This window comes from Bison bison, unplaced genomic scaffold (genome assembly GCF_000754665.1).
Source record: "Bison bison bison isolate TAMUID 2011002044 unplaced genomic scaffold, Bison_UMD1.0 scf7180017864302, whole genome shotgun sequence".
Classification (NCBI taxonomy): Eukaryota; Metazoa; Chordata; class Mammalia; order Artiodactyla; family Bovidae; genus Bison; species Bison bison.
In genome coordinates, this window is record NW_011494874.1 from 2,920,235 (window position 1) to 2,942,668 (window position 22,434).

The window sequence follows — 22,434 nt, forward strand, 5'->3', positions numbered from 1 at the left end:
AGGTGACCCATGCCCAGGGAGGGGCCAGGACATCCACCTGGCCCAACACCCCCTGTTCCCGCAACCTTCTGCAGGCACCTGGGGCCTGAGCCCTTCTGCCTCTCCCGGGCTCTAGACGGGGCACTGCCAACAGGCAGGGCAGCATTTGCCCCCACGATCCACCCAAGCAGGGAGTCGATGCCATTCCACGTCTACACATGGGGAAAACGGAACGAGAGCAATGAGGTGAAATGGCCCCCACAGCCAGGATGTGACAGGGGCCCTCCAGGCAAGGGCCCCCCTGGGCCAGCCCCTCCCCGCCAGGGAATGCGCGTCACAAGCACACCGCATGCCATGGGCCACCCACTCCATCCAGCTGCTGGGAACCCGGGGGCCCAAACAGGAAGCCTTCCCTCCCTCTCTTCCTTCATTTCCCTTCTTCCTTTGCCTTCTTTCCTTCCTTCCTTCCATGCATCCATTTCTTCCATTCATTCACTCATCCATTTAGATTTGATGCCTTTATCTACCGACTTCAACAGCATGACTTTAATCATAGCCTTTGGTTCATGAAGGTCTCCCTTCTTATTTGTTTACACATTATTTCCATTTCTGCTTTCTTATTTCTCTCACGCTTACTTTCATTCCTTCATTTTTACAAACTCAGGTGAAGAAGGATGAGTCAGGATCCCACATGCAACACCCCTGGTCCAAGCAACACCATTTCATTCATTCACTCATGCAGTCTCGCATTTGCCCTGCCTTTCATTCTTATCCTGGCTTATCCTGGGAAATGATTATAGCGGTCAAAACTCCACGTGCAAAATAACCATCATCAGCCCATGTGCTTACCTGCCTTTGCAATCTTTCTTCCTCGCCACTAGTCACCTTCTACATTTTGCTATTTATTCTTTTATTTATGGACCTCCATTGCCTATATTTTATGACATAAAGATAATAAAAGGCTGGAGGTGCAGCCTTGTCTTGGGGCTGGGTGTTTGGTCTATTTTTCATTTATTCTCAGAAAGGTGCGATGCTTTTATCTATTTAAGGAATCGTATGTAAACTAATTATCGTTCCTGTTCAGACAACCTCTCTTAACGAACCATTTATCACTTTGGTGGTTGGTTTACCGTCTTTCTTTTCTCTCTTTTTTTTTGCTGCTGCTTCTTTTTTAATCTCTCCATCCTCCTTTGCCCTAGAAAAGGGGACTGGATGACCTTATCCATCATTAGGATTGATGAACACCTCACCCCTATTCCTAACAGACCCTTCTCTCCAACACACCCACATCTTCACTCCTTTCTGCTGGGTCCCCCACCTTTCTCTTTCACTTAAGTTTCATTTTGCCCCATTTCTTTCTCTGCTTCTCTTTCAGTCTTAGGAACCTCAGGTGTGCGGGGTGAGGTGAGCGACCATCCCATGGGCCGCCTCAGGCATTCCCATCACGAATTCAGGCATTCGTGGGTCCATTCATTCTTTCTGTCACTCTTTTATTGCAATATTTATTCTTTCACTTATGGGCCTCAGGTGCACAGAATGGGATCACCTAGCATCTGTGGTTCCTGGAGCCTTCTCGGCACCAGTCCACGTAGGGCCCCTTTGGTTCATTAATTCCTTGCACTGGTGATTTGCGGGAGGACTTATTTCACTCTCTCAGGAGCCCAGTTTTGAATCACTCACGATTCCTGGTGCATGGTGCCTTCTCATCTTCTTGTTCTAGCATGGCCTTCTCTCTCGTAATTTATGTACATATTTATTTATTCATTCAATATGTTTTTATGGCTAATATCCATCTTGTCTTAATTGTCTATGCCCCTCCTCTGTCCTCACTGGCTCTTTTGGCAATTCTTCGATTCTCAAGAGCCTCAGGTGCAGAGACTAATTCATCTAAGTCCCCTTCCTCATTCATTCATTCATTCACACAGCCATCCCCTTATTTATTCTTTCTTTCTGATGAACTTCAGCTTTTACTAGTTTTTATATTTAGTGAATAATATGTTTATTAAGTACTTATCCAGGAACTGCCTTTTTTCTTCCATCCGTCTATTTTCATTTCTTCTCCCATATCTTTCTTTCTCCCCATCTCCCCTTCAATTTTTCAAACTCCTTTCCTTGCCTTCTTGTGGAATGCGTGTGTTTATTCCTTCAGGCTTTTATTTACGTATTGTTCTTTTTACTATTTATCAACTCGGGCCAGACATCTGAATGAATGTGGATGATCTGTGCTAAACCAGGCCCCTCTCACACACTTCACTGACATACTTATTATCTTTTTTACTTCTTTATAAAAACTTTTTATTTTTTTCCCTCCCATCTTAATTAATTGTTCTTTTCTACCAGTCTTTCAGGCTTTTTTCTTACTGCCTGTCTTTCTTTTGGAGATTGGGCACCAGGAAGTGGCTGAACCCTAACACGCCTCGCAACATCAGCCTCACTGGTCACTGCAATTTTTTTTTTCTCAGTCATTCATGCATTCATGTGCCCATTCAGGCTTCCTTTCTCTTTGATAATGGTTTTTACACTTCTAGATGGCAGGGTACCTAATTGGATACATGATAATATACAAGCAATGGGTCCTCCCCTCCCTAGCCTCTCTGAGGTCCTCCCTTACTTATTTCGGCTTTGACCTGCCTCCTGGTTGGGTGGGTGGTGACCCATCTCAGAAGCCCAGATGTGAATTCACCCATGCGCGTGGTTCACGCCCCTCACATTCCTATTCCTAGAATACCTCTCTCTTATATACGCATTTATCTATTAGTACATTCCTTTTTCTCTTTGCATTTCTAATCTGACTTCTGCTTGTCGTTTCTTTCCCATTTTCAGTTTCACTGTTTCTCTCTTTTACTCTCTCTCTTTCTTGTATTCTTTGGAGCTCAGGTGCCACGACCTGATGGAGCCTAATGTCACCTGCAAACAGCACCCCCGGGCCCTTCAGCTCCGCCTCTCAGTCAGTCTTTCCCTCTGGCTTTCCTTCCTTCACACCATTCTTCCTTCCTGCTTTTGTTTTTCTTTTTATTAGGTATTTACTCCTCTACTAATGGAGAGCATGCTCAGATTTTGACCCATGCTGACCCACAGTTTGGATTCCTAGCCTCGCCTTCTTCAGAGGATCTACTCACTTACCACCTTTTTTATCCTCTCTCTTTCATTGCAACTTTGCACGTCTCCTCCTTTCTCGCTTGTCTTCTTTCATCGTCCTGGAGCTTTGGTGTGACCACGGCCTCTCCCCCTCCTCACTGCATGCTGTCTCTGTCTCTTTAGATGCTCGCTCGCTCGTTTATTGAGATATTTATTGTTTTTTGATAGTCCTGTGGCTTTCAGGGTCGGACTAACCACAGCCCTCGAGTCATGACCGTCTGTTGCTCAACTGCTGGCACTGCCTGCTTTTATATGTTTATCTATTCACCCACTAATATTTTTCTGGACTTCACACCCGTTACTTTTTCTTCCACATTTCTAGATTTTTATTTAGATATTTTATTCTCCTTTTTAATCCTTTCATGGAACAGACCTCAGTTTGCAGGACTGGATGACTCAAAACCCTTTCTGCCATGCTCCCTTCTGGATCCAGGTATGTCCACTGCTCACTCATCCTCCCCTTCATTTTTTTCTCTTTTTTTTTTTTTAACTTTCATTTCAGTCTTTATTCATGTGTGCCCAGAATTAGAAAACTTTGGGTTAAAGTTAAATCTCATCTCTGGTTCCCTGGGTCTTTTTTCATTTGTAACTATTCTTTGAGCTCTTCCTCTGGTGTTTTCTCTTTTTTTCTACTGCCAAGAGCACGTATTTGGATTAATCCTAATGCTTGGCTTATAATAACCTGACATAGTCCTCCTTATGGGGAGTATTTTTCTCACCTCCTAATTTTAAAAGTTACCTTATTTTTTACATATTAATTTGCATCTTTCCATTTTCCTTGCCGCTTTCAATCCCTGGTACCCTCTCTCCCATCTGTTCACTTTGATGGGCTTCACCTTCCCAGCCTCACCCCTGGTTTACACGTCCAGACTCCTCATTCTCTCTTTCTGTCATGTAGGTGTTTCTTCTTTTATGGACAAGCGATAGGTGCTATGCATTTGAATTGCTTGTGTGCCTTAGTCCAGGATAACCGGATACCGGTTTCTGCATGGCCCTATTTACATACTGATTCCATGCTTCATCGACTTATCTATTGATCTGTGATATATGCAGCTGGATCTCATTCAGGGTACACTCCTTTACACTATTTATTCGTTTATTCATTCTCTCGTGCCTGCATTCATTTATTCATCCACTCGCTTCTTTGGATCAGGTAACAGAGCCCAGCAAAACGCCTTCCCAACCAGAACAGTAGGGCATTCACAGTACTCTGACCTCCCACCCGCTCTCATCCCGCTGAGCACCAAGGAGCACAGAACCCACAGTCCTTGACACGTAAGCATGGCAGATGCAGGCACAGGCAGAACACGCGTTAGAGCAGCCAGACCCCCACCCCGGGGCCCACACCCTGTGCACACAGGGGTCGGGCTCCCCAGGCCCGCTGGTGGGGCAGGCGCTTCCCCAAGGACCCCTGTGAATGGTCATCCCTATGAGAAACCTGTTTCAAGACCCAAGAGTACACAGAGACACACATGGTATATACAACCTCCCTGGTGGGAGACGACGGACAGAGTTTATCTGAAAGCAGACGGCTTTGTCTATAGTCACACACACAAAAATATATTTTGGCCTTTCAAGGCAAATAAAAAAGGAACTACCCATCATTATTGCTAAGCGTCCCAGTCCCAAACAATAAAAAGCTTGAAGAGGTTTGGCCCGAAGCTTTGAAGACAGAAAGTCTGTCCATTGGGACATTTCAAGGGGGGAGGCAAGCGAAGATTATTGGAGCTCGGAGACGGCTTCAGAGGCTGGTGCCACTGCCTGCGTTTTCTCCTTGGCCCATCGAAGGGCCCCCCAGCTAGGCCACTTCCATCCTAGTTTGCCCTGCCACACAAGAGCCAAAGTGGGGCTCGGTCATGAAAGGGCCATTCACTTCCTTTGTGAAAGAGGAGCAATTCTGTGGGGGTCTGGCACTTGAGGCCACCTGTAGAATCCCTTTGCCACAGAGATGCCATGAGGAGGGTGGGGGTGCGCCTCTGAACGCAAGCCCGCAAGGTCCACACTCAGCTTGGCTCCCTGGGCACCCCCTTCTGGGCGGGGACCTCCGACCAGTGCTCACCCATCCCTCCCCACGAGGCTGTCGGGGCGGCAGCCCGCCTCCATTGGTGACCAGCCTCACATGTGCCCCCCACACCCCCAACAACTTACGATTATGGAGCTAGAGGGTGCTGGGGTGGCGGGTTCGAGGTCCTGGACCACGGAGGATTCCAGATGATGGCTTCGGCTGGAACGAGAAAGCACCGGGTCACTCAGAGAATCTCACCCAACGGAAGCAGAGACGCCCCAACTTCAAGGGTGGAACTGATGAAATCAAGCCTTTCTCTTCTCTTTACACTCACTCACGAGCGCTCTCACCTGCCAAGCTCCCCCTCTCCCAGCTCCAGGTATATCTGGAGCTGACGGGGGCTGGCGTGGACATGACCCCAAGGCCCTCAGGGTGGGTTGTTGCCACCCGTGCTGCTAGACGCTGTTTCACAGAACCCAGAGGCTCGGAGTCACTGCGTGAGTGACAGCTGGAGCTGGACACACTCAAAGGCTGCATAGAAGGCTTCCTGGAAGCGCATTCTACCAGGAAGAAGGGCGCTGCGGGCACAGCTGAACCAGGGTCAGCGTGTGCAGGGTAGCGTGTGCATGATGAGGGGCGAGGGCAGCGGGCCCTGGCTGAGACTAGGGAAGTACACTGAGGACCACACCAGGGTTGTGGGGTCCTGAATAAGCAGCATGTCCTAAAACCATGAGATGGAAGATGAAGGGACAGGGCTGCCCGGACAGACGGCTTCACCTGAACAATTTACCTACAAGTTTTCACCAGCCCCATATAAAAAGCCCTGACCAGGCTTGTCAAATCTTTGACATCAAGTATTTGCCTTAAAGTTTAAAAAGAACGAGCTGACCAGTGATAGACACGTGTCATTATACATCTGTCAAAACCCACAGACTGTAGGATACAAAGAACAATAGAAACCATGGATTTCAGTTAACAGCTACATTCTCAAGGTCAGCTCATCCATGGCAACGAGTGCGCCACGCTGATGCCAGATGTTGACCTCGGGGGAAACGGGGGTGGGGGGCAGGTGACGAGCATGCTCTATATTTGCCATTCACTTTTTCTATAAATCTAAAACTGCTCAGAAAAAAAAAAAAAAAAAGGTTAGTCATTTTCTAAAAATACGTTAAGGGAGTTGATGTTGAACATATACCCAGGAGGCTCTGGTAGGTAAGTGTGGCCAACAGGTGGTCTGTGATGACTAAGGGGGGTTTGGTGTGTTTTTTGTTTTTTGTTTTTTATACTGAAGCATAGTTGATGTTTACAATATTGTGTTAGTTTCAAGCGTACAGCAAAGTGACTCAGTGATGCAAATACATGTATCTATTCTTTTCCAGATTCTTTTCCATGATAGGTTATCACAGGGTATTCAATAGAGTTCTCTTGTGCTACACAGAAGGTCCCTGTTAATTCTTTTATCTGATGACTGAGGTTTGATCGGCACTGTAAGGTGAGGAGGGAGCCAAATCAAGGCAAGAATGAGAAATTAAAACTTGAGAAAAGGAAGAAAGAACAAGGAGAGTCCAGTAGCCCTCCAAGGAAACCCAAGGAAGGAAGAGGTCCTCTCCAAGCCCCCTGCCCTGACTTAAGCCATTTGGGTACTTCAACCCCCTTGCCCATGGTTCACTCACTGGGGTGCCCAAGACTTGGCCAGGGCCCCAGGGGGCTCACCTCTTGCTTCCAAGCCTCCTGAGAATTCCTCCCCTGACCTTGAGCTTCCCAAACACTCTATTCCCCTGACTGGTTGATTTTATAAGCAAAAAACAGGAAGTCTTTTTAAAAAACCAGAGTTAATCAAGCAGTCATCAGCCCATGGGTGACCAGGGTACACTGGTTATCTAAGGGCGCTCTAGGCCGTATTGCGGACCCCCCACTCCGGGAGAGTTTCCAGCCCTTCCTCAGAGACCCATGAGCACCCAGGGGTGGCCCTGTCACCATCTCCACAGTCCTAAGAGCACGGCCGGGCTCTAGACCCGGAACACACGGCAAGACCACAGTCACCGCCCTTTCCCACAGGCCAAAGAGGTAGGAAAGGGCTCTGCTATGTCTTTCCGCTTTGGTTCTCTTTGGTGTCTTTTAATAGGACTGGGGAAATCAGAAGCAGCTCAGGGCATCTGGGTTTTTTTTCCTGCTTCTTTCCCCAGGGACCCCGGGAGCCCTCAGAGTTTCCTGGTTGTTCGTACCCAACTTTCACGCAGACCCCCGGGCTGCGACTAAAGACGTTGCCCCGGCAAAGTCATGCCTTAGTTTCTGAACTCCGTGTGTCCCAGCCCTGCGACCGTGGTGATGGATCAGCCCTGCGGTGCTGGGCTGCAATCGTGACAGATGAAGACATTGCAGAGATGAGTCAGTGTCTGGAACCAAAGGAAAACACGAGCTTCCTTTTAGGGTCCAGAGGAACAATTGTCGCAAGCAACGTTGATCGGAGAACTCATAAACGCACGTGCTGCGCTCAGGATGCATGCAGGAAGCCCTGCTGACTACACCAAAATCATCCTCCAGAGCTTACAAGGCTTAGAAAACCCTAGCTCTGCTTCTCAGGAAATGTTTTCTTTTTCTTTTTACTGAAGTATGGTTGATTAGCAACATTGCTACTTCCTGCGGTACAGCACAGTGATACATATATTTACGTTCTTTTCTTAATATTGTTTTCCACTACGGTTTATCATAGGATATTTTTTTTCTAATCGGAGGATACCTGCTTTACAATGTTGTGTTAGTTTCTGCTGTTCAATATCATCAATTAGCTACATGTATACTGCCTCTCAAGATTTTTAAAGTTCCTCGATTCTAGGGGCAAATGGGACCTCCTTGATCTGGCATGTCTGGTACAAATCATTTGTGGATCACTCATAATTACATATGTGTGTGTGTGTGTGTATATATATATATATGAGACTGACTTGTGTTGTAGGGCAGAAACCAACGCAACACTGAAGAGCAATTTTCCTCTAATTAAAAAATAGATTTAAAGAAATAAAAATTTTAAAGAATTTTTCCTACTGTAATATATTTCTCCCCCCAAACCTTTTACTATTTACTAATCAATCTACTTTTCTTCTATACAATAAATACTGTATTGAAATTGAAAAAAATACATATATATCATTTGTGGGTGTTGAGTGCAGGGGAAAGATGGAAAAGGACGATTTTTTCATAAAATGTTGATTCTCAGAAATAGAAGCCTGCAGTTTATCCAACAGTCATCAGCCTCGCCCTCCTACCTGTTGAGGAGAGACCACCCCCTCACAACTTTCCCCAACAGATGCAAGCTCTTGGCGGACCTCATTTCCTGTACCTTTGTGAAGGCCAGGGCCCTGAACATTACGGGCTCATTTATGAAAATAGGAGAGGTAATTGGGACAGCTTTTGAAATCACGTCCGCCCCGCACCAACCTCTCACCGGCCCCCATCAGTCCTCTAATTTTAGTCGGCCAGGGAATGGGGGCTGTTTACATACGCCTCTTCCTGGAATTTCACTCTTTGCTTCAGGAGTGGGCAATTAGAGAGAATTAAGGCCTATTTGGCGTATGTTTACCGTTAATGGATAGAGTGGCAGAGGCACTTGGGAAGGCAGGCTGCCGGTCTAATTGAAGCTGGCAATTTCCCGATCCCTCATTTCAGCTCGCAGGTATTGTAGCAACCAAGGTCAGCAAACAAAGGCTGTAGCCCACCATGGTGATCACGGGTGCAGGCCTGGCCGCGGGTTTGTGCGCTCTATTACCATGCACCGAAGCACAAAGAGACAGCTAGAGATGTTTGCAAAACTGAGTCTGGGATGGGCAGCGGGGCAGGCGACTGATCGCTTTTCCAGAACTTTGCCTCTCTGCCTGATGGCTTTTTCAGGAAGTTCTCCGCGGACTGGGCCAAGGCACCCACGGAGGTACCGCGGAGGGTCTCCTGACCGAAAGGCCCCGGGGCGAGCCGCAGGGAAGGGTGCGGCCTGGCACACCCTCCTGGGACCGCAGCCACGGGCCAGGCTCATTACACGGCCCAGAAAGGTGTTCCAGGCTTGGCCGGCGGCCCACCTGTGTGGAAGAATAGTCCACTGAGCTGCTCTGGGCCACGAGCCTTATTAGGATCCGTGTTCACAAAGAGCTGACCGAGAGGACTGGTTGACGACTGCCAACCCTGCTGCCTGGCCACGGGCGGTGGGCTTCACACCCAGCTCCCTCAGGTCTCTGCTTTCCTTGTCTTAGAAGTAAAAGAGGGTGGAGAGACGGAAGACCAGGGATCTCCAGCCCTCTGACTCTCAAGACTCAGCAAACAAACCCCTGAGCAGCTGGAAGGAACTCAGGGCCCCATGGACCCTGAGGTGACCGTGATCCTGCACTGCCCCCATTTCACAGATAGGAAAACTGAGGCCCATCGGGGACCAAGGTCATAGTCACAGTGGGAGCTGAGCATAGGCTGGAACCAGGTCCCTAGAAGACCAATGCAGAGCTGCTGCCTGACCCTGGGGCACCCAAAGTGCCCAATCTGGACTCTCTCCTCTGACTGACCAGGCCTGAGTAGCAGGGGGTCCCTGCCCCCAGCCAGGAGGCCAGTAGGGGCCCAATTTGAACACCTAGGGACCCCCATCCCCTCCTCTGGTGAAAGAGCCCTTGTCTTTCTAGTGCCAACATCCCTGGCTTCTGCTTCACTAAATACAGACAACTGAAAGGCTACTGCCTCATTTTACAGATAGGGAAACTGAGGCCCAGAAGCCAGCAGCAACAAAGTCACCAGCAGAGACTCAGAACCAGGATGCTTTCATCCCATGGCAGGGACTCTGCCCTGGGTTCCTCCAGAAGGGCCTGAGTCCTTGGGATAGTTGGGGGCACCGAGAGTGCCAACTTGATTCCCTCCAGCTCAGAAGGCCCCCGTGCTTAGGGTGGCCCCGACCCTGAGCCCCCTGCTGACTGCCCACCTCTCTCACCTTTCCTAAGTGGATCTCGGAGCCACAGAAGCCCCAGTTTCCTAACCCGAAGGAATGACTTGATCCCCCACTCCACGGAACAGCCCAGAGAAGGGCTGGAAGGCCCCGCACGGCTGTAAGTCTGGACGGCCAGCACAGACGTGCGGTCAATCTCTGCCCACCCCCGACCAGCCTTCTCCCCAACTTTCCACCCTGGACTCCTGTCTCCTTTGGCTGTTTCTCAGGCATCAGGCCCGTTTGATCAGATTCTTGTTTACAGGCAGGGCGACTCGCTTCCCCCTCCTGAGAAACTTGCAAAGAGAAAGCCCCGGGTCGGGGGAGTCCGGGCTGGTCTGGGGTCGCGCGGACGGGGCAGCTAGCTGGACATGCTTTGTGCGGCCTCTCGTCTATGCGCCTCGGAGCCCCCACCATGCACACAAGGGCGAGGGGCCCCGCCGTAGCCCCCGGAGGGAACACACACACACACACACACACACACACTCTGTTTCAGGGGGAGGTAATTGAGGTTTCCTCTTTTCATGTGAAGAAAGGGCACCTTCTATTGAGAGAATGTATTCACAGAACCTGGGAAAACTCATCTGCGCTGGGCCTCCCAATTATCCCCAGGTGGCTGTTCTCCGTGGGGGGCTCCCCACATTCCTTCTGCGGGGCCTTTGTCTCCATCTGCACCGCCCTGGGAGCTCCCAGGCTAAGTCCCCTCCTTAAACCCCTGCCAAAGACCCTATTCACTCTGCAAAGAGACGCCCGGCAGAAGGTGGTGGGCAGCCTTCCTCCCCCGCCACCCTGGCCCCCCGACTCCCAGGAAGGAGGACTTAAGAACCCTCCATCTGGATTTTTGTTGAAGCCCAAAGAAATTGGAGAGCAATTAGGAGAGTCATGACTACACCCTCCACCACTCTCCTCTCCCTTAATTAATTCCTCTCTCTCTCTCTCTCTCACACACACACACACACACACACACACACACCCTTCCCAAGTTGGGGCCTGCCCCGGCCTCGGCCGCCCTGCACCTGCTCTGCCTGCAGGCCCCTCACGACCGCCGAGGCCTTTGGTGAGTTCCCCAAAGGCGGGGATAAGGGGCCAAGTATCTAAAATCTGGAAGGCACTAGGAATTCAAGGATGTGTGGGCATTCAGAAATGAGCCTCTTGGGCACTGCTAGCATGTCGCCTGGGCACTGACTGAGGAGGGGACCCTCGACCTCTGCTGGATCCAAGTGAACTTGAGATCCCTCCTGCTGCTGCTGCAGCATGTGGTGGCGGGGGGAGCTGTGCCTGGGAGTGGACACTGTAGAGGGCTGACCTCCTCCTGGTGGATTTCCAAGGGTCCCTTCATTCTCTTCCCTCCTGGCCCCAAAACACTGACTCATGCCACGCCCATAACGGGGCGCTACCTCAGCTTAACTCCTGCCATAAACACCCACCGAAAAAATGGCCCAGCCTCCCGAAGCCATAGGCAGGCAGCTGGGACTTGGGGCTGCCCATTGGAACTAGGGGGAGGTGCCCCAGAGTGAAAGCCTCCACTCCTTCCCCTACAGACCATTCTCTTCCTTTCAACACGGGGACCCCATGCTTCAGATGGCCTCATTTGGAAAGCTGTAACTAACTCTTTTCCAGAATTTTCCATCTGTTCAAACCGGGGATGGGAGACCAAGGTAGTCAGACTCCTTTAAGTCCTTCTTTAGGACAGGGGGCAGAGCTCAAAGCCGCAGATGGAAAAAGGAACCAGTTCTTGGGGCTCATTTGCAACTTGTTAAATGTCAGTCTTCTAAAAGAAAATGCTCCCAGCACCCCAGACCTTCTGATTCAGCTCACAATGGCGGCTTCTACACTGTCCACTGCCCTTTAACCCTTTGGGGCCTTAATTTGTTTCCCTCCACAACCCCTTCTGTGTAAAGCTGCCTTCCTCTTTTCAAGGAAAAATTCATTAGCAAGCTCATTAAAGACGGGTGATTTTTTTTTTTTCTTTCTGGAAGTCAGATTGGTCATAAAAAAAAAAAAACCACACACATTTAAGTTCCTTCATGTAAATGAATGAATAAGAAACACATGCCTCCCGTTGCCCTTAAGTCTTGCCAGTTTTTTACATTATTTGGAGAAATGTGCTTGGAAATACGTTTGGGGTTTGAGTCACGAGTCAGGAGACACTGGGTCAGGGGCCCTGAAAGCTGCCATCAGTCCCACAAGCAACCTGCAGGTGGGAGACTGAGGGCGAGAAAGGGGGCATTTTCTTGCTTTCCAGACGCGCAGAGGCGCAGCTATGCTCTCAGCCCCCGTCCCAATCCCCCTCCACGGTCGGGGAAGCAGGTGGGGCCCGAGGACCAGCTTTCCAGCAAGACCACCATCTCTTCCCGATACCTGTGCGCACCCGGAAGCATTCAGCTAGAGGCGGCCCTGAGGACCGGCCCAGCACCACGACAAACGCCCAGGGAACCCCTCCCACCGTCTGGCTGGCTGGCCAGGGCCTCATTTTCACCCCTTACTGCTCAGGGATGGGCCAATCCACCAAAAATTAATATTCCTGAAAATGATCCTTTCTTCCAACACTGGACAATGGCAGGTGGATACGTTTCAGCTTCTTCAAATGAAGAGCTTGACCTAGTATACCTATTACTCTATTTTCTGAGTGAAAAGTGTCCAGCTCTTTGCGACCCCATGGACTCTATGGTCCGGAATTCTCCAGGCCAGAATATTGGAGTGGGTAGCCTTTTCCTTCTCCAGGGGATCCTCCAAACCCAGGAATCAAACCCAGGTCTCCCACATTTCAGGTGGATTCTTTACCAGCTGAGGCACAAGGGAAGCCCAAGAATACTAGAGTGGGTAGCCTATCCCTTCTCCAGCAGATCTTCCTGACCCACGAATCGAACCAGGATCTCCTGCATTGCAGGAGGATTCTTTACCAACTGAGCTATCAGGGAAGCCCCCATTTTCTGCATGCTGCTGCTGCTGCTGCGGTGTCGCTTCAGTCGTGTCCAACTGTGCGACCCCAGAGACTGCAGCCCACCAGGCTCCCCTGTCCCTGGGATTCTCCAGGCAAGAACACTGGAGTGGGTTGCCATTTCCTTCTCCAATGCAGGAGAGTGAAAAGTGAAAGTGAAGTCGCTCAGTTGTGTCCGACTCTTCACGACCCCATGGACTGCAGCCTACCAGGCTCCTCTGTCCATGGGATTTGCCAGACAAGAATACTGGAGTGGGGTGCCATTGCCTTCTCCGATTTTCTGCATAATGACACACAAAATCCAAAATATGTGTTTGCCTGAGACTGAGCATTCACCAAAGCCTCTAAAATTCACCACAGCCCAAAGACAGGCCATCCCAAATACCGAGGAGGAGAAGGGGCGGGGGGCTGGCAAAGTCCGGGACTGGCTGGGGATCGGCCTCCATCCTGACTCTGCCCGTCAGCCCAGCCCACCTGGAGGGGCTCCCGAGACGTCCCCGAGGAGGGAGGCGTCCAGGAACCGTGGGCATTTGGCTCTAACGAATCACATAGATCTTTCTGGTAAGCTCCGGATACAACATCCCGGAGCCCGCATCCTGCCCTTTGTAAAGATCCCCTCCCGGGCTCCGTTCCACATCATCATGTTTGCAGGTGGCAAATGCCAGCCTCGGAGTAAATGTCAAGGGGTGGAGCCCGCCTGGTGCCCGCTCCCTGGAATCAGGCCTGGGCACACGCTCTCCACCTCTCTGCAACCTCTGGGGAGTGGAAACAAGTGGACAAAGGGGTCAGCCCCCTGTATGGACACATCTTCCCTTCTCGCCTGCTCAAAATACCATCCCCAGCCCATTCCCCACTCAGGGCAGGAGGGCAGGACTGTGGAAGAGCTGGCCCCCAAATCTGGTTGATGCAAGAGCCTTACAGAAGCTGGGATGGAACCCGGAGACCCTTGGGGAGTACGGGGGTCCATCCCCTCTGCTCACTGGGCTACAGGGCTCATAAAGGCGGGTGCACCCCAAGACAGGGCCCCCAGCTCCAACGTGGTCCCTGTTTCCTCTCACAGAGACCCTGTGTGGAGCATCAAGGCATGGGGACTTGGACAGGGCTAGGCCCACTTGAGCCTCCATAAACATCAAGGGAGTTGAGTCAACTCTGACCCCATATCCAAGCCATCCCGGCCACTTAGGTGCCTTCATTCATTCACCCCAGGGGCTACCCTGAACGTCTCAGACATGCGCACAGAGCCAGCCACCTTCCACTGAGCTGCTGGCTGTGAAAACATCCCCAAGGCCCTGCCGTGGGCTCCTCTGCTGTGACCGCAGAAAGCAAGGTGCCCTCAGGGGGGCCCCCGCACCCCTGTCCACCTGACCTGGATGCCACATAGGCCACGTCACCATATGGGACCCGCCCAGGCATCTGACTAGACCCTCTGGTCCTTAAGGCAAAGCTGGCCTCAGGCCCCTGGAGAAGAGCCCCACCCCCAGGCCCCCAAGGCTCCATCAACGCTTCTTGAATAAATGATGGTCCCATAAACAAATGTCGGGCCCAGAGAGCCTCATGGAGCTAAAACCCCAGCTTTCTTGTGCTCCACCATTACTGATTTTATTTACACACACAAAAACATTCCCACCCCGCTGCATTTTCAGGGGTGAGGAGACGAGGCCAAGGGAAGAACTCTCTCAAAAACCACTGTTTGATCAAAGGACATTATCAAAGCCTTGCGCGTGAGAACCCAGCATTCTCACAGCCACTGACGTTTCCATGGCGTGTGGGCAGAAGCGCCCTTCCAGCTCCAGGCTGACAGGCACGGCTGTTTCCGCATCTCCAAAGGGGTCCGGGAGCTGGGCTTTAGGCGGAGGGCGAACGTCCTGCTACTCATTTCATTTCCACGCTCAGCAAAGCTCTGTGAGGACCTACTGTGTGTGTGCCTGGCCGGCGCTAGTTCTCAGGAGCCCAGACCCGAGGGAATGCTCCCCACTTACCGTGCTGGCACACAAGGGTCTCAGCTCCCAGCGGCTTCCAGAACGCCCGGCCCCATGGTCGGGGTGGCAGAGAACCTGCCCTTGGAAGTGACCCCCTCCCAGGTTTGCATGTGGACCTCCTCGAACTGAGACATGTTTGAGTAAGCCTGATGAAATCGTGGTGTCTCAAAAAAGCGCGCAACTCACCCCAAGCCAGGCAGCAGCGTCGCAGCTCGGGGCAGGCGCGAGACGCCAGGTGACCCTGTGGAAGACGTGTTGCTCCAGGGCAGCTCCTCCGCCTCCTCTGTCCAGGCGTTCACGATCCGGGGCCGCCGGGGCTCCTTGGTGTGGCGGGGGGGAACAGGCAGAACGTTAGAAGGACGACAAAGCGAGTCCCCCAGAAAAGCCACACACACACACACAGACACACACACACACACACACACAAGACCCAGAAAAGGCAGAGAGCCTGGTCTCACCTGCCATCTGGTTTTCGGTGGAGGGAGGTGGCTCGTGGGGCGGCAAGGATGGGAAGAGGTGTGGGAAGCAACAGGCCAGGGAGCAGCCCCCAGACGGGCCACAAGGCCTGGGGAGGCACGGGCGCCGAGCCTGGGACTCGCCGGGACACAGCGCTTGGGTGGGCAGACCTGGCAGGATGTGATCACAAAGGGTCTGGGGGGATTAGGATGGGGAGAAGAGGACAGGGCAAAAGCCTGGCTACAGCCCAGGGTCACTCAGAGCCTGGGAGGCCAGGCCCACGGGAAGAGGTACCTGAGGATGCTAGGGGGAGGTGGCCTGCCGGGTTTGGGGGGCTTGCGCCCCGGGCACTGGAGACCCACTGGAAACTTGAGTCACCCTGAGGGGGGAGGCCTTCTTGCACTGCGGGAGACAGGGAAAAGGCATGGAGGTGGGAGGTGGGCAGGGCAGCACGCGGGCAACCACAGGTGTGGGCTCGGCAAGGAAACCAACGTGTTAAGCAGAGTGGACGGCCGAGACGCAGAGGGTCCTGAACCCAGAGAAGGGGGCACAGGGAAGGGCACACAGGTCGGATCTGGCAAGCAGAGCCGGGGACGCGGGGGGAAGCCAGAGGAAGAGCTGCCAGATAGAGGAGGAGCGAGGTGGGCAGCTGGGAAAGGTGAGGCCTGCAGGTCCCCTGGAGGTTCCCAGCCAGGGGCCCTTGGCGGTGAGCAGGCCCCCGCCCGCAAAGGTGGGGCGGGGGAGCTGGATGTAGTCCCAGGAGGAGGAGGGTATCCTGGAGGGAGGGGTCCAGCCCGCGGACCCCCAACTCAAGAGAGAGACCTGGTGCGGCCAGAGCCCAAGGGGACACATGCCACGGCTGCCCCGGCCCCCTCCTCAGTCCTGAACTCTAGGGCTGGGGGCCCATGACGACCATGCACATTCAGCTACAGGATGGGCGGGGAGGCCGGGCGAGCAGGAGGGGCTGGCTGGCTGGGACCTGCAGCTGAGCCCTGGAGAAGGGCAGGTTCGGGGCCCCCTCCCCAGGCTTCGGATTCAAAGGGGGCCACTCAACCACAGCAAGGCAAAGCAGGCCTGCCCCTCGCACCCCCCCGGCCTGCCTTCTCTACAGAGCAGGAGCATGCTGCTCCAACGCCCGGGAGCCAACAGGGCACCCTGGGCAGAAGCAACCCCCCGGCCCCCCACCCTGGGGAGGCAGAGGCCATCAAGGGACGCGCTAGGGTGGCAGGTGCCCAGCCCGGGGCCAAGCCATGGGTTTGCTCAGCAAGGATCAACTGTTGGATGACGGGATGGATGCGTGAGTCCAGGAAGGGGTGAGACTGGTGGGGCCCCGCTCAAAAGGGGCTGGGGGTGGGGCAACACCCTCCACCCTTTAGACCTAACGCTTCCCAGTGACTCCCACCTAGCAGCTCGGGTTTGACAGTCAAGTTCCTTCATTGACTCACCTGTCCAAACATACATCCCACATACTCTTACTGAGCCCCATTTTGTGCCGGCTGGTTCTGGGACACCCAAAGGAGGAGTGGGCTGGCCTAGGACGCCCCCCTGAGGGCCAGATGAGGAAATGGGAGTCGGGGAGAGAAGACGGATGGACCACAGAAGGGGGCAGTGAAAGCAGAAAAATAACGGAATAGTCAGAAGAACTGGGGGGAGCCTCCGGGATTGACTTAATGGTGGCTGTGCCCGCTGGGGCCCGGGAGTCCGGGGGCCCACACAGGAAGACCCGCAGGACCCCCGGGCTGGAGGAGTGGGGGCAGGTGTCCCGTGCCCACAGGGAGCTGGGAGCTGCGTCAGTTCAGGCGCAGAAGGGGGGCCACAGAAACAAGGACACAGGTTAAAGCAGTCCACACCGTCCACTCGGGAGTCAGGAGCACAGACACCCCCTGCCAGCGGCCTCAGAAGATGAGTTCAATTGCCTTACCCTCCTCCCTGGGTTCTCAAATGCTAAAATATTAATGACTTTGGGGCAGATATTTTAGTTATTGATACGTATTTGAGGGTATGAAGGGTTCTATGGATTTTCTTTTTTCCTACTTAAAATAAATCCTTCTAGAAACACCAGGAGCTGCCCTCTAAGCTCTCTCCACAAACTGCACAGAAGAGGGCAGGTTTTGGTGGGACCCCCTATTCTCAGAAGTGCCCACCGCATCCAGTCCCCCAGTCCGGGCAACATCTGGGGTCACCACCACCAAAAGCGATGGAGTGGTCCCAGCTGGCCGACTGTCATCTAGGGAGCTGGATGGGAGGCGGTTCTGCTGACTCAGGACGTGTCTAAATCTCATCCACCAACACCAGGGGACCTTCAGCCAAGAGGTAAGTTGAGGAAGGGAGGACCGGAAGTTTTCAACTAATCAAGTTTTCTTGCTCCAAACACTGCACTTCTCCGCACCCACTCCCTTTCCCCCACCCCATTTGGCGGAAGGTCTGGCTGGAGTCTGAGGTTTAAAACTGGAGTGATCTAATCGTGATTGATCTGCCTTCAGGTGAGGAACATCCAGAAGTTAGGGTTCATAAGGGCAAGTTTCTGACTCAGACACACCCTCCCTAAAGACAAGAAAGGGCTCCAGGGATTTCAAGAATGAGGGCAGAAAGAGAGGACTGACGGGCGGGGCGGGGCGCAGGACACGGGAACCGTTAGTGGGTACAGCGGGTGACGCCGGGTTCGGACACTGGATCCGAGTGGTCCCGACAGACCGCTGGGGGCTCTCATCATACAAGGGGCTGAGTGTGAGCCCCCACCTCTGCCCTTCTACGAGGATGGGGCTGTGCTGGGGCACCAATACCCATCCACTTCCTGACCTGAGGGGGCGTTCCACGGACGCTGGCTCGGCTACAATTGCACGGCGTCTACACCTAGGACTTACTTTTTCACCCAGGACTTACTTTTCCAGCTTTGGGAAGTCTTACAGGTTTAACACCGGGGAGCCCTAAGAATGAGTCCGGGGTGAGCCTGACCCACATCTCTGTCTCTCTGCTCCTGGAAAATGATCCCAGAGGCCTGAGTCGCCCTGGCCCATGGCTGGTCTGCACGCAGGGTCGAACAAAGGAACTCTCTGCAGAGCAGCCCTCATCTGTGGCCCAAAGCTGCCTGCAGCTTTCAACCTCACTCCATGCACTGCAAGCTGGGACAGAGGCAAAGGCTTGAATGGGGAGCAGAATGAGTTCCTGGGCTCCAGCACCAAAATGAGAAGTGTGGCTTCAGACCCTCTTCGCCCCTGCCCTGCAGCCGCGGTTCACCTCATTATGATAATCAGTGTGTCTCTCCTTCCCAGACAAAGAAGGCTCCTTATGAGATGAATATTGGAATCCAGCAGCTACCTCATTAAGGCCTACAGCCTCTTCCTTGACAAGGCCCAAGATTAGCCCTGTGTTCATTAAGGGAAAAGGGCAGAAAGTGGAATAGAACTGAAAAACACAGCTGGGGGGAGGGGGAGGGCTCTTTCTGCTCGCCATTCATTCACTGAAAGGCTCCATGTACCTTCGGGATTTAATCACCAGCGAGGGGGCCAGGAGAAGGGTTTAACCAGGATGCGGGAGGTAAAGAGGTTAAACCCGATAGAAGGAGTTAAAAACCTAAAATGGGGCAATTTGATTTGAAAGCTTCCTGGGACTTGTCACTGGGATAATCAATTGAAAACCTTTTTCCTGTTTACTTTCTTTTTGCCTAACCCCAGAAGGAACCTTTCTCTGGATGTGTTTTTTGGGGTGGGTTTTCGTATTTTCTAAGTCTCCCTTTGCTCCTGGTTTTTTTTTTTTTTTTTTTTGTCTTAGGGGCACTTTTCTAGTCTTTGCTTCTTTCTTGCCCCCCCCTTCCCCCACTTCTTTCTTCTCCCTTGCGCTCCTTCCTGTGGGAACTTAACCTACAAGAAAATTGGATGGCGACCTTGGCTGTACTTTCTCATGAACACTTAAGTGAATTTATTTCAAGTTCCTCGAATAGTGGGGACATGAGGTTTTACCTGCACGATGGCCCACCTGACCTGCCAGGTAAAGATAACTATTCTGCAACTGAGAGAAAGGTGGAAAAGCTTGGAAACACTGAGCTACCTCAAGGCCTCAGCTCTAGGTGGTTTGGGCTCCAACCCAGAGAAGATGCCAAGAGGCAGGTTCTGGAAGGGCTGGATACTCTTCTAGGAGAGGTTAAGAAGGAGGAGGGCCAGAGGCAGGTGACTCCGTACCGTCTACATACAGGTCAGGGGGTGGAGGGGATAGGGATGTCTGTCAACACCAGAGACCAGGAGCTGGGAAGACTGTGAGAGAAACACTGAATACGTGTCCGTGCGTCCGGGAGCCGGAAACATGTCTGGAGTTAAGCTCCAGAAAAGTCATTACCTTAGAGCTGGTGGAGTTCAACGGACCAGAGGAGACCACGAAGCGGTGGGTTGGAGGGGAAACGGAAGGTGAGGAAGGAAGACAGCGAATGTAGATAGGCTTTACAGGAGGCGGGGCTGCGGAAGGAAAGAGACAGAGGCTAGAAAGGAGGCCAGGAGAGGCCCGGAGGCTCAGAAGCTGCTGAGAAAGCAAAGTTAGGAATTTGGAGGGACTCGCTTGTGGCCGAAGGGCCAGGTCTGAGAAACTGGAGGGGCTGGGGCGGGGGGCCTCCTCTCCCTTTACTGTGTCAGACACCTCAGATGTCCTCATCTGAAGGCCGCTTGACAGCCTCTGTTCCCCTAGGAGGTACAGGCCAGCCCGGGGTCCGGACAGGGAGTTGTGAGGTTCAAATGAATTGATGGTTGCAAAAAGGCCTTTGCCAACTGCAAAGGGAGACATAAATGTCCCCTATAATTACTCACTGGTAGCAGGACGCTCAATTTTACAGCCCACTCAAATCTCACAGGGGCCTGAGTTTTCACTGACCATAAATTATGCGTCCTTACATTAAGGATGTAAAACCCAGTGGTGAAAGCTCCTGCCAGCCTTTGGAAGACAAAAGGTCCCTCCTAATAGCCTGGATTAACTCACAGCAGATCTCCGCCCACTTCATTTGCCACCTCCCAAGTCATCTTTCCACCTTCATTTGCCACATAATCCAATCAGCCCCTTTCAGAAGCCCGGGAGCTATTGTCTACACCAAGCCGGGTTTCTCTAAAGCGGCCCGAGTTGTTTTTGTCTCGTCCGGACAAAACTGGTTGGCTTAAAAGGGGAGGAAAGAAAGTGCTGGTCAAACGAGGACCCCAATTAGCTTCCAAGAGACTTGTTTTCATCATCTTTGTATCACATTCCAGGCCTGGTGTGCGGGGCATATTGTAGGCAGTCCAGAAAATGTTTGTTGAATTAATTCTGTTTTTATTTCTTCTGGAATTTATTTACTGAGTACAAACACACAGCACCTAGTGGGTGCTAGCTGTTATTACTGCGGGGGCGTGGGGGGGGGACAAGGCTGGGCATGTGATAATGAGGCACAGCCTCCTGGTGCTAAGTATCTCGCAATTTCCACAGCAATTTACAAAGCACTTTCATAGTGGTTACATCATTTGGCCTTCAAAAGCGCCATGTGGGGTAGATAAACGCGGGTGTTTTTTGTGTTGCTTTTTTTTGCCCCCCTAATCCCCATTTAGGCCATGAAAAGAGCTGAGACTCAGGGAAGGTAAGCAATGTATTTGAGGTCACACCGTTATTGAGAGGTGGGACCGGCACATGGTACCAGCAGTGGGGCCACCCAAGACCCCCAAGACCACCCCGGGCAGCTGGGATTCCAAACAGGCTGTCCCATTGTCAAACGTTGGAGTGGAAATCAAAAGGCTCTTGGTAGAATTCTGGGGCAGGGGTGGGGGTAAGGGGCAGCCCCTGATGGCACCCAGGGTCCAACTCTGACCCCTTCTCTTGCCAGGAATGGAACAAAACGCTCACACTCCTCCAGCCTCAGCGACCTCACTCTAAGTGTGAGTCACTCCCATCCCACAGGGAGGGGGGCTCAGTTCTGTCTTCTTGCCCTCCACCTTTTAAAATTACTCAAATGGAGGCCACATTCATTCTCATTTGTAAACGAGGCGGCCTCGCTCACATAGACATCTGACATAGCAATAACATAGGCACAGAACATACAAAGCGCTCTGGAAATGACCACACGCCCCGTGCATGTCCTGACTCAGGTCAGCCCGAGCCCTGGCTGAGTATGGCCCCTACCTGGTACACCGAGAGCCCTGCGGACTGGGGTTGTCCGGAGCGCTGTGGGAGAATAAACGAGAAGCATGAGACAGGTGAGGGGGGCGAGGGGGACGTGGTCGACCAACCTGTTTGGGAAAAACATTTACTGACCGCCTCTTCTATGCCTGGCCTTACCAGCTTCCCAGAATCGGACCAACACTCACAACACCCTGGGAGGTTGCTTTTCTCGATCCCAGTTCCCCAGAAAGGACGAGGAGATCTGGAAGAGGTGGGGATACCCCTGGCAGTTCAGCAGCATGGCCTCGGGAATCATGCTCCTTCCAGAAGCCCACCCTGGGCCTTGGAATTGCAAGGGAGATGCTGGCCGAGCCCTTGGCCCAGGTCTCCCTCCTGAGAAGTTCCCAAAGGGACCCTTCCTTTCAGACCATCCTGGGGATAATGACGGGGTGGACTGAGAAAGACTGACACCTCCCTGGGATGGTGAAACCTCCAGGTTGATGGAAGGTTAACAGAAGCAGACGCACATAGAAAAGCAAAGCATCAAGGCAAAAAGCACATCGAAAGTCCGAGGTTAGCCAGTGCCCCCTCACTAGGGCACTGGTTTCAACACTTAGCCAAGAGGGACAGCTGGTTGGTCAGTTCGGGTCCTCTTCAATCTTCCGCGGCCTGGGGGGGCGTTCACTGCCCAGTGGTTGCTTTGTTTGCTGGTGGGATCCAGGAACCCCTGCTCCTGGCGTCCTCTGCAACAGATCAAAGGTTAGAAGGCCAAGTCTAGGTGTTAGTTAAAGTTGAATTAATTACAACTAAAACTAATTAGTTAAAATTTTAAATTGCCTTTTAATTGCTAATGGGCCTGGGGGTGGTGCAAGCAGGG

The 22,434-nt window shown here is 52.5% G+C and overlaps 1 protein-coding gene across 2 annotated transcripts in view; it reads right to left on the minus strand.

Annotated features, from left to right (window-relative positions):
• Positions 1-22,334, minus strand: part of LOC104996958 — a 32,167-nt gene extending 9,833 nt beyond the window's left edge. Inside the window, exons 1-6 of one of the 2 annotated variants that reach the window (XM_010851357.1) lie at positions 21,579-22,333; positions 15,747-15,854; positions 15,455-15,622; positions 15,183-15,316; positions 5,266-5,341; positions 2,754-4,941 (exon numbers count right to left, since the gene is read on the minus strand). In XM_010851357.1, the coding sequence (XP_010849659.1) occupies positions 5,276-5,341; positions 15,183-15,316; positions 15,455-15,622; positions 15,747-15,854; positions 21,579-21,702 (600 nt within the window). In that variant the 5' untranslated portion in view covers positions 21,703-22,333 and the 3' untranslated portion in view covers positions 2,754-4,941; positions 5,266-5,275. Of the gene's footprint in view, positions 1-2,753; positions 4,942-5,265; positions 5,342-15,182; positions 15,317-15,454; positions 15,623-15,746; positions 15,855-21,578 lie in introns of those variants that run through there. The other variant, XM_010851359.1, reaches the window with a different exon arrangement.
• Positions 22,335-22,434: the final 100 nt, after the last annotated feature.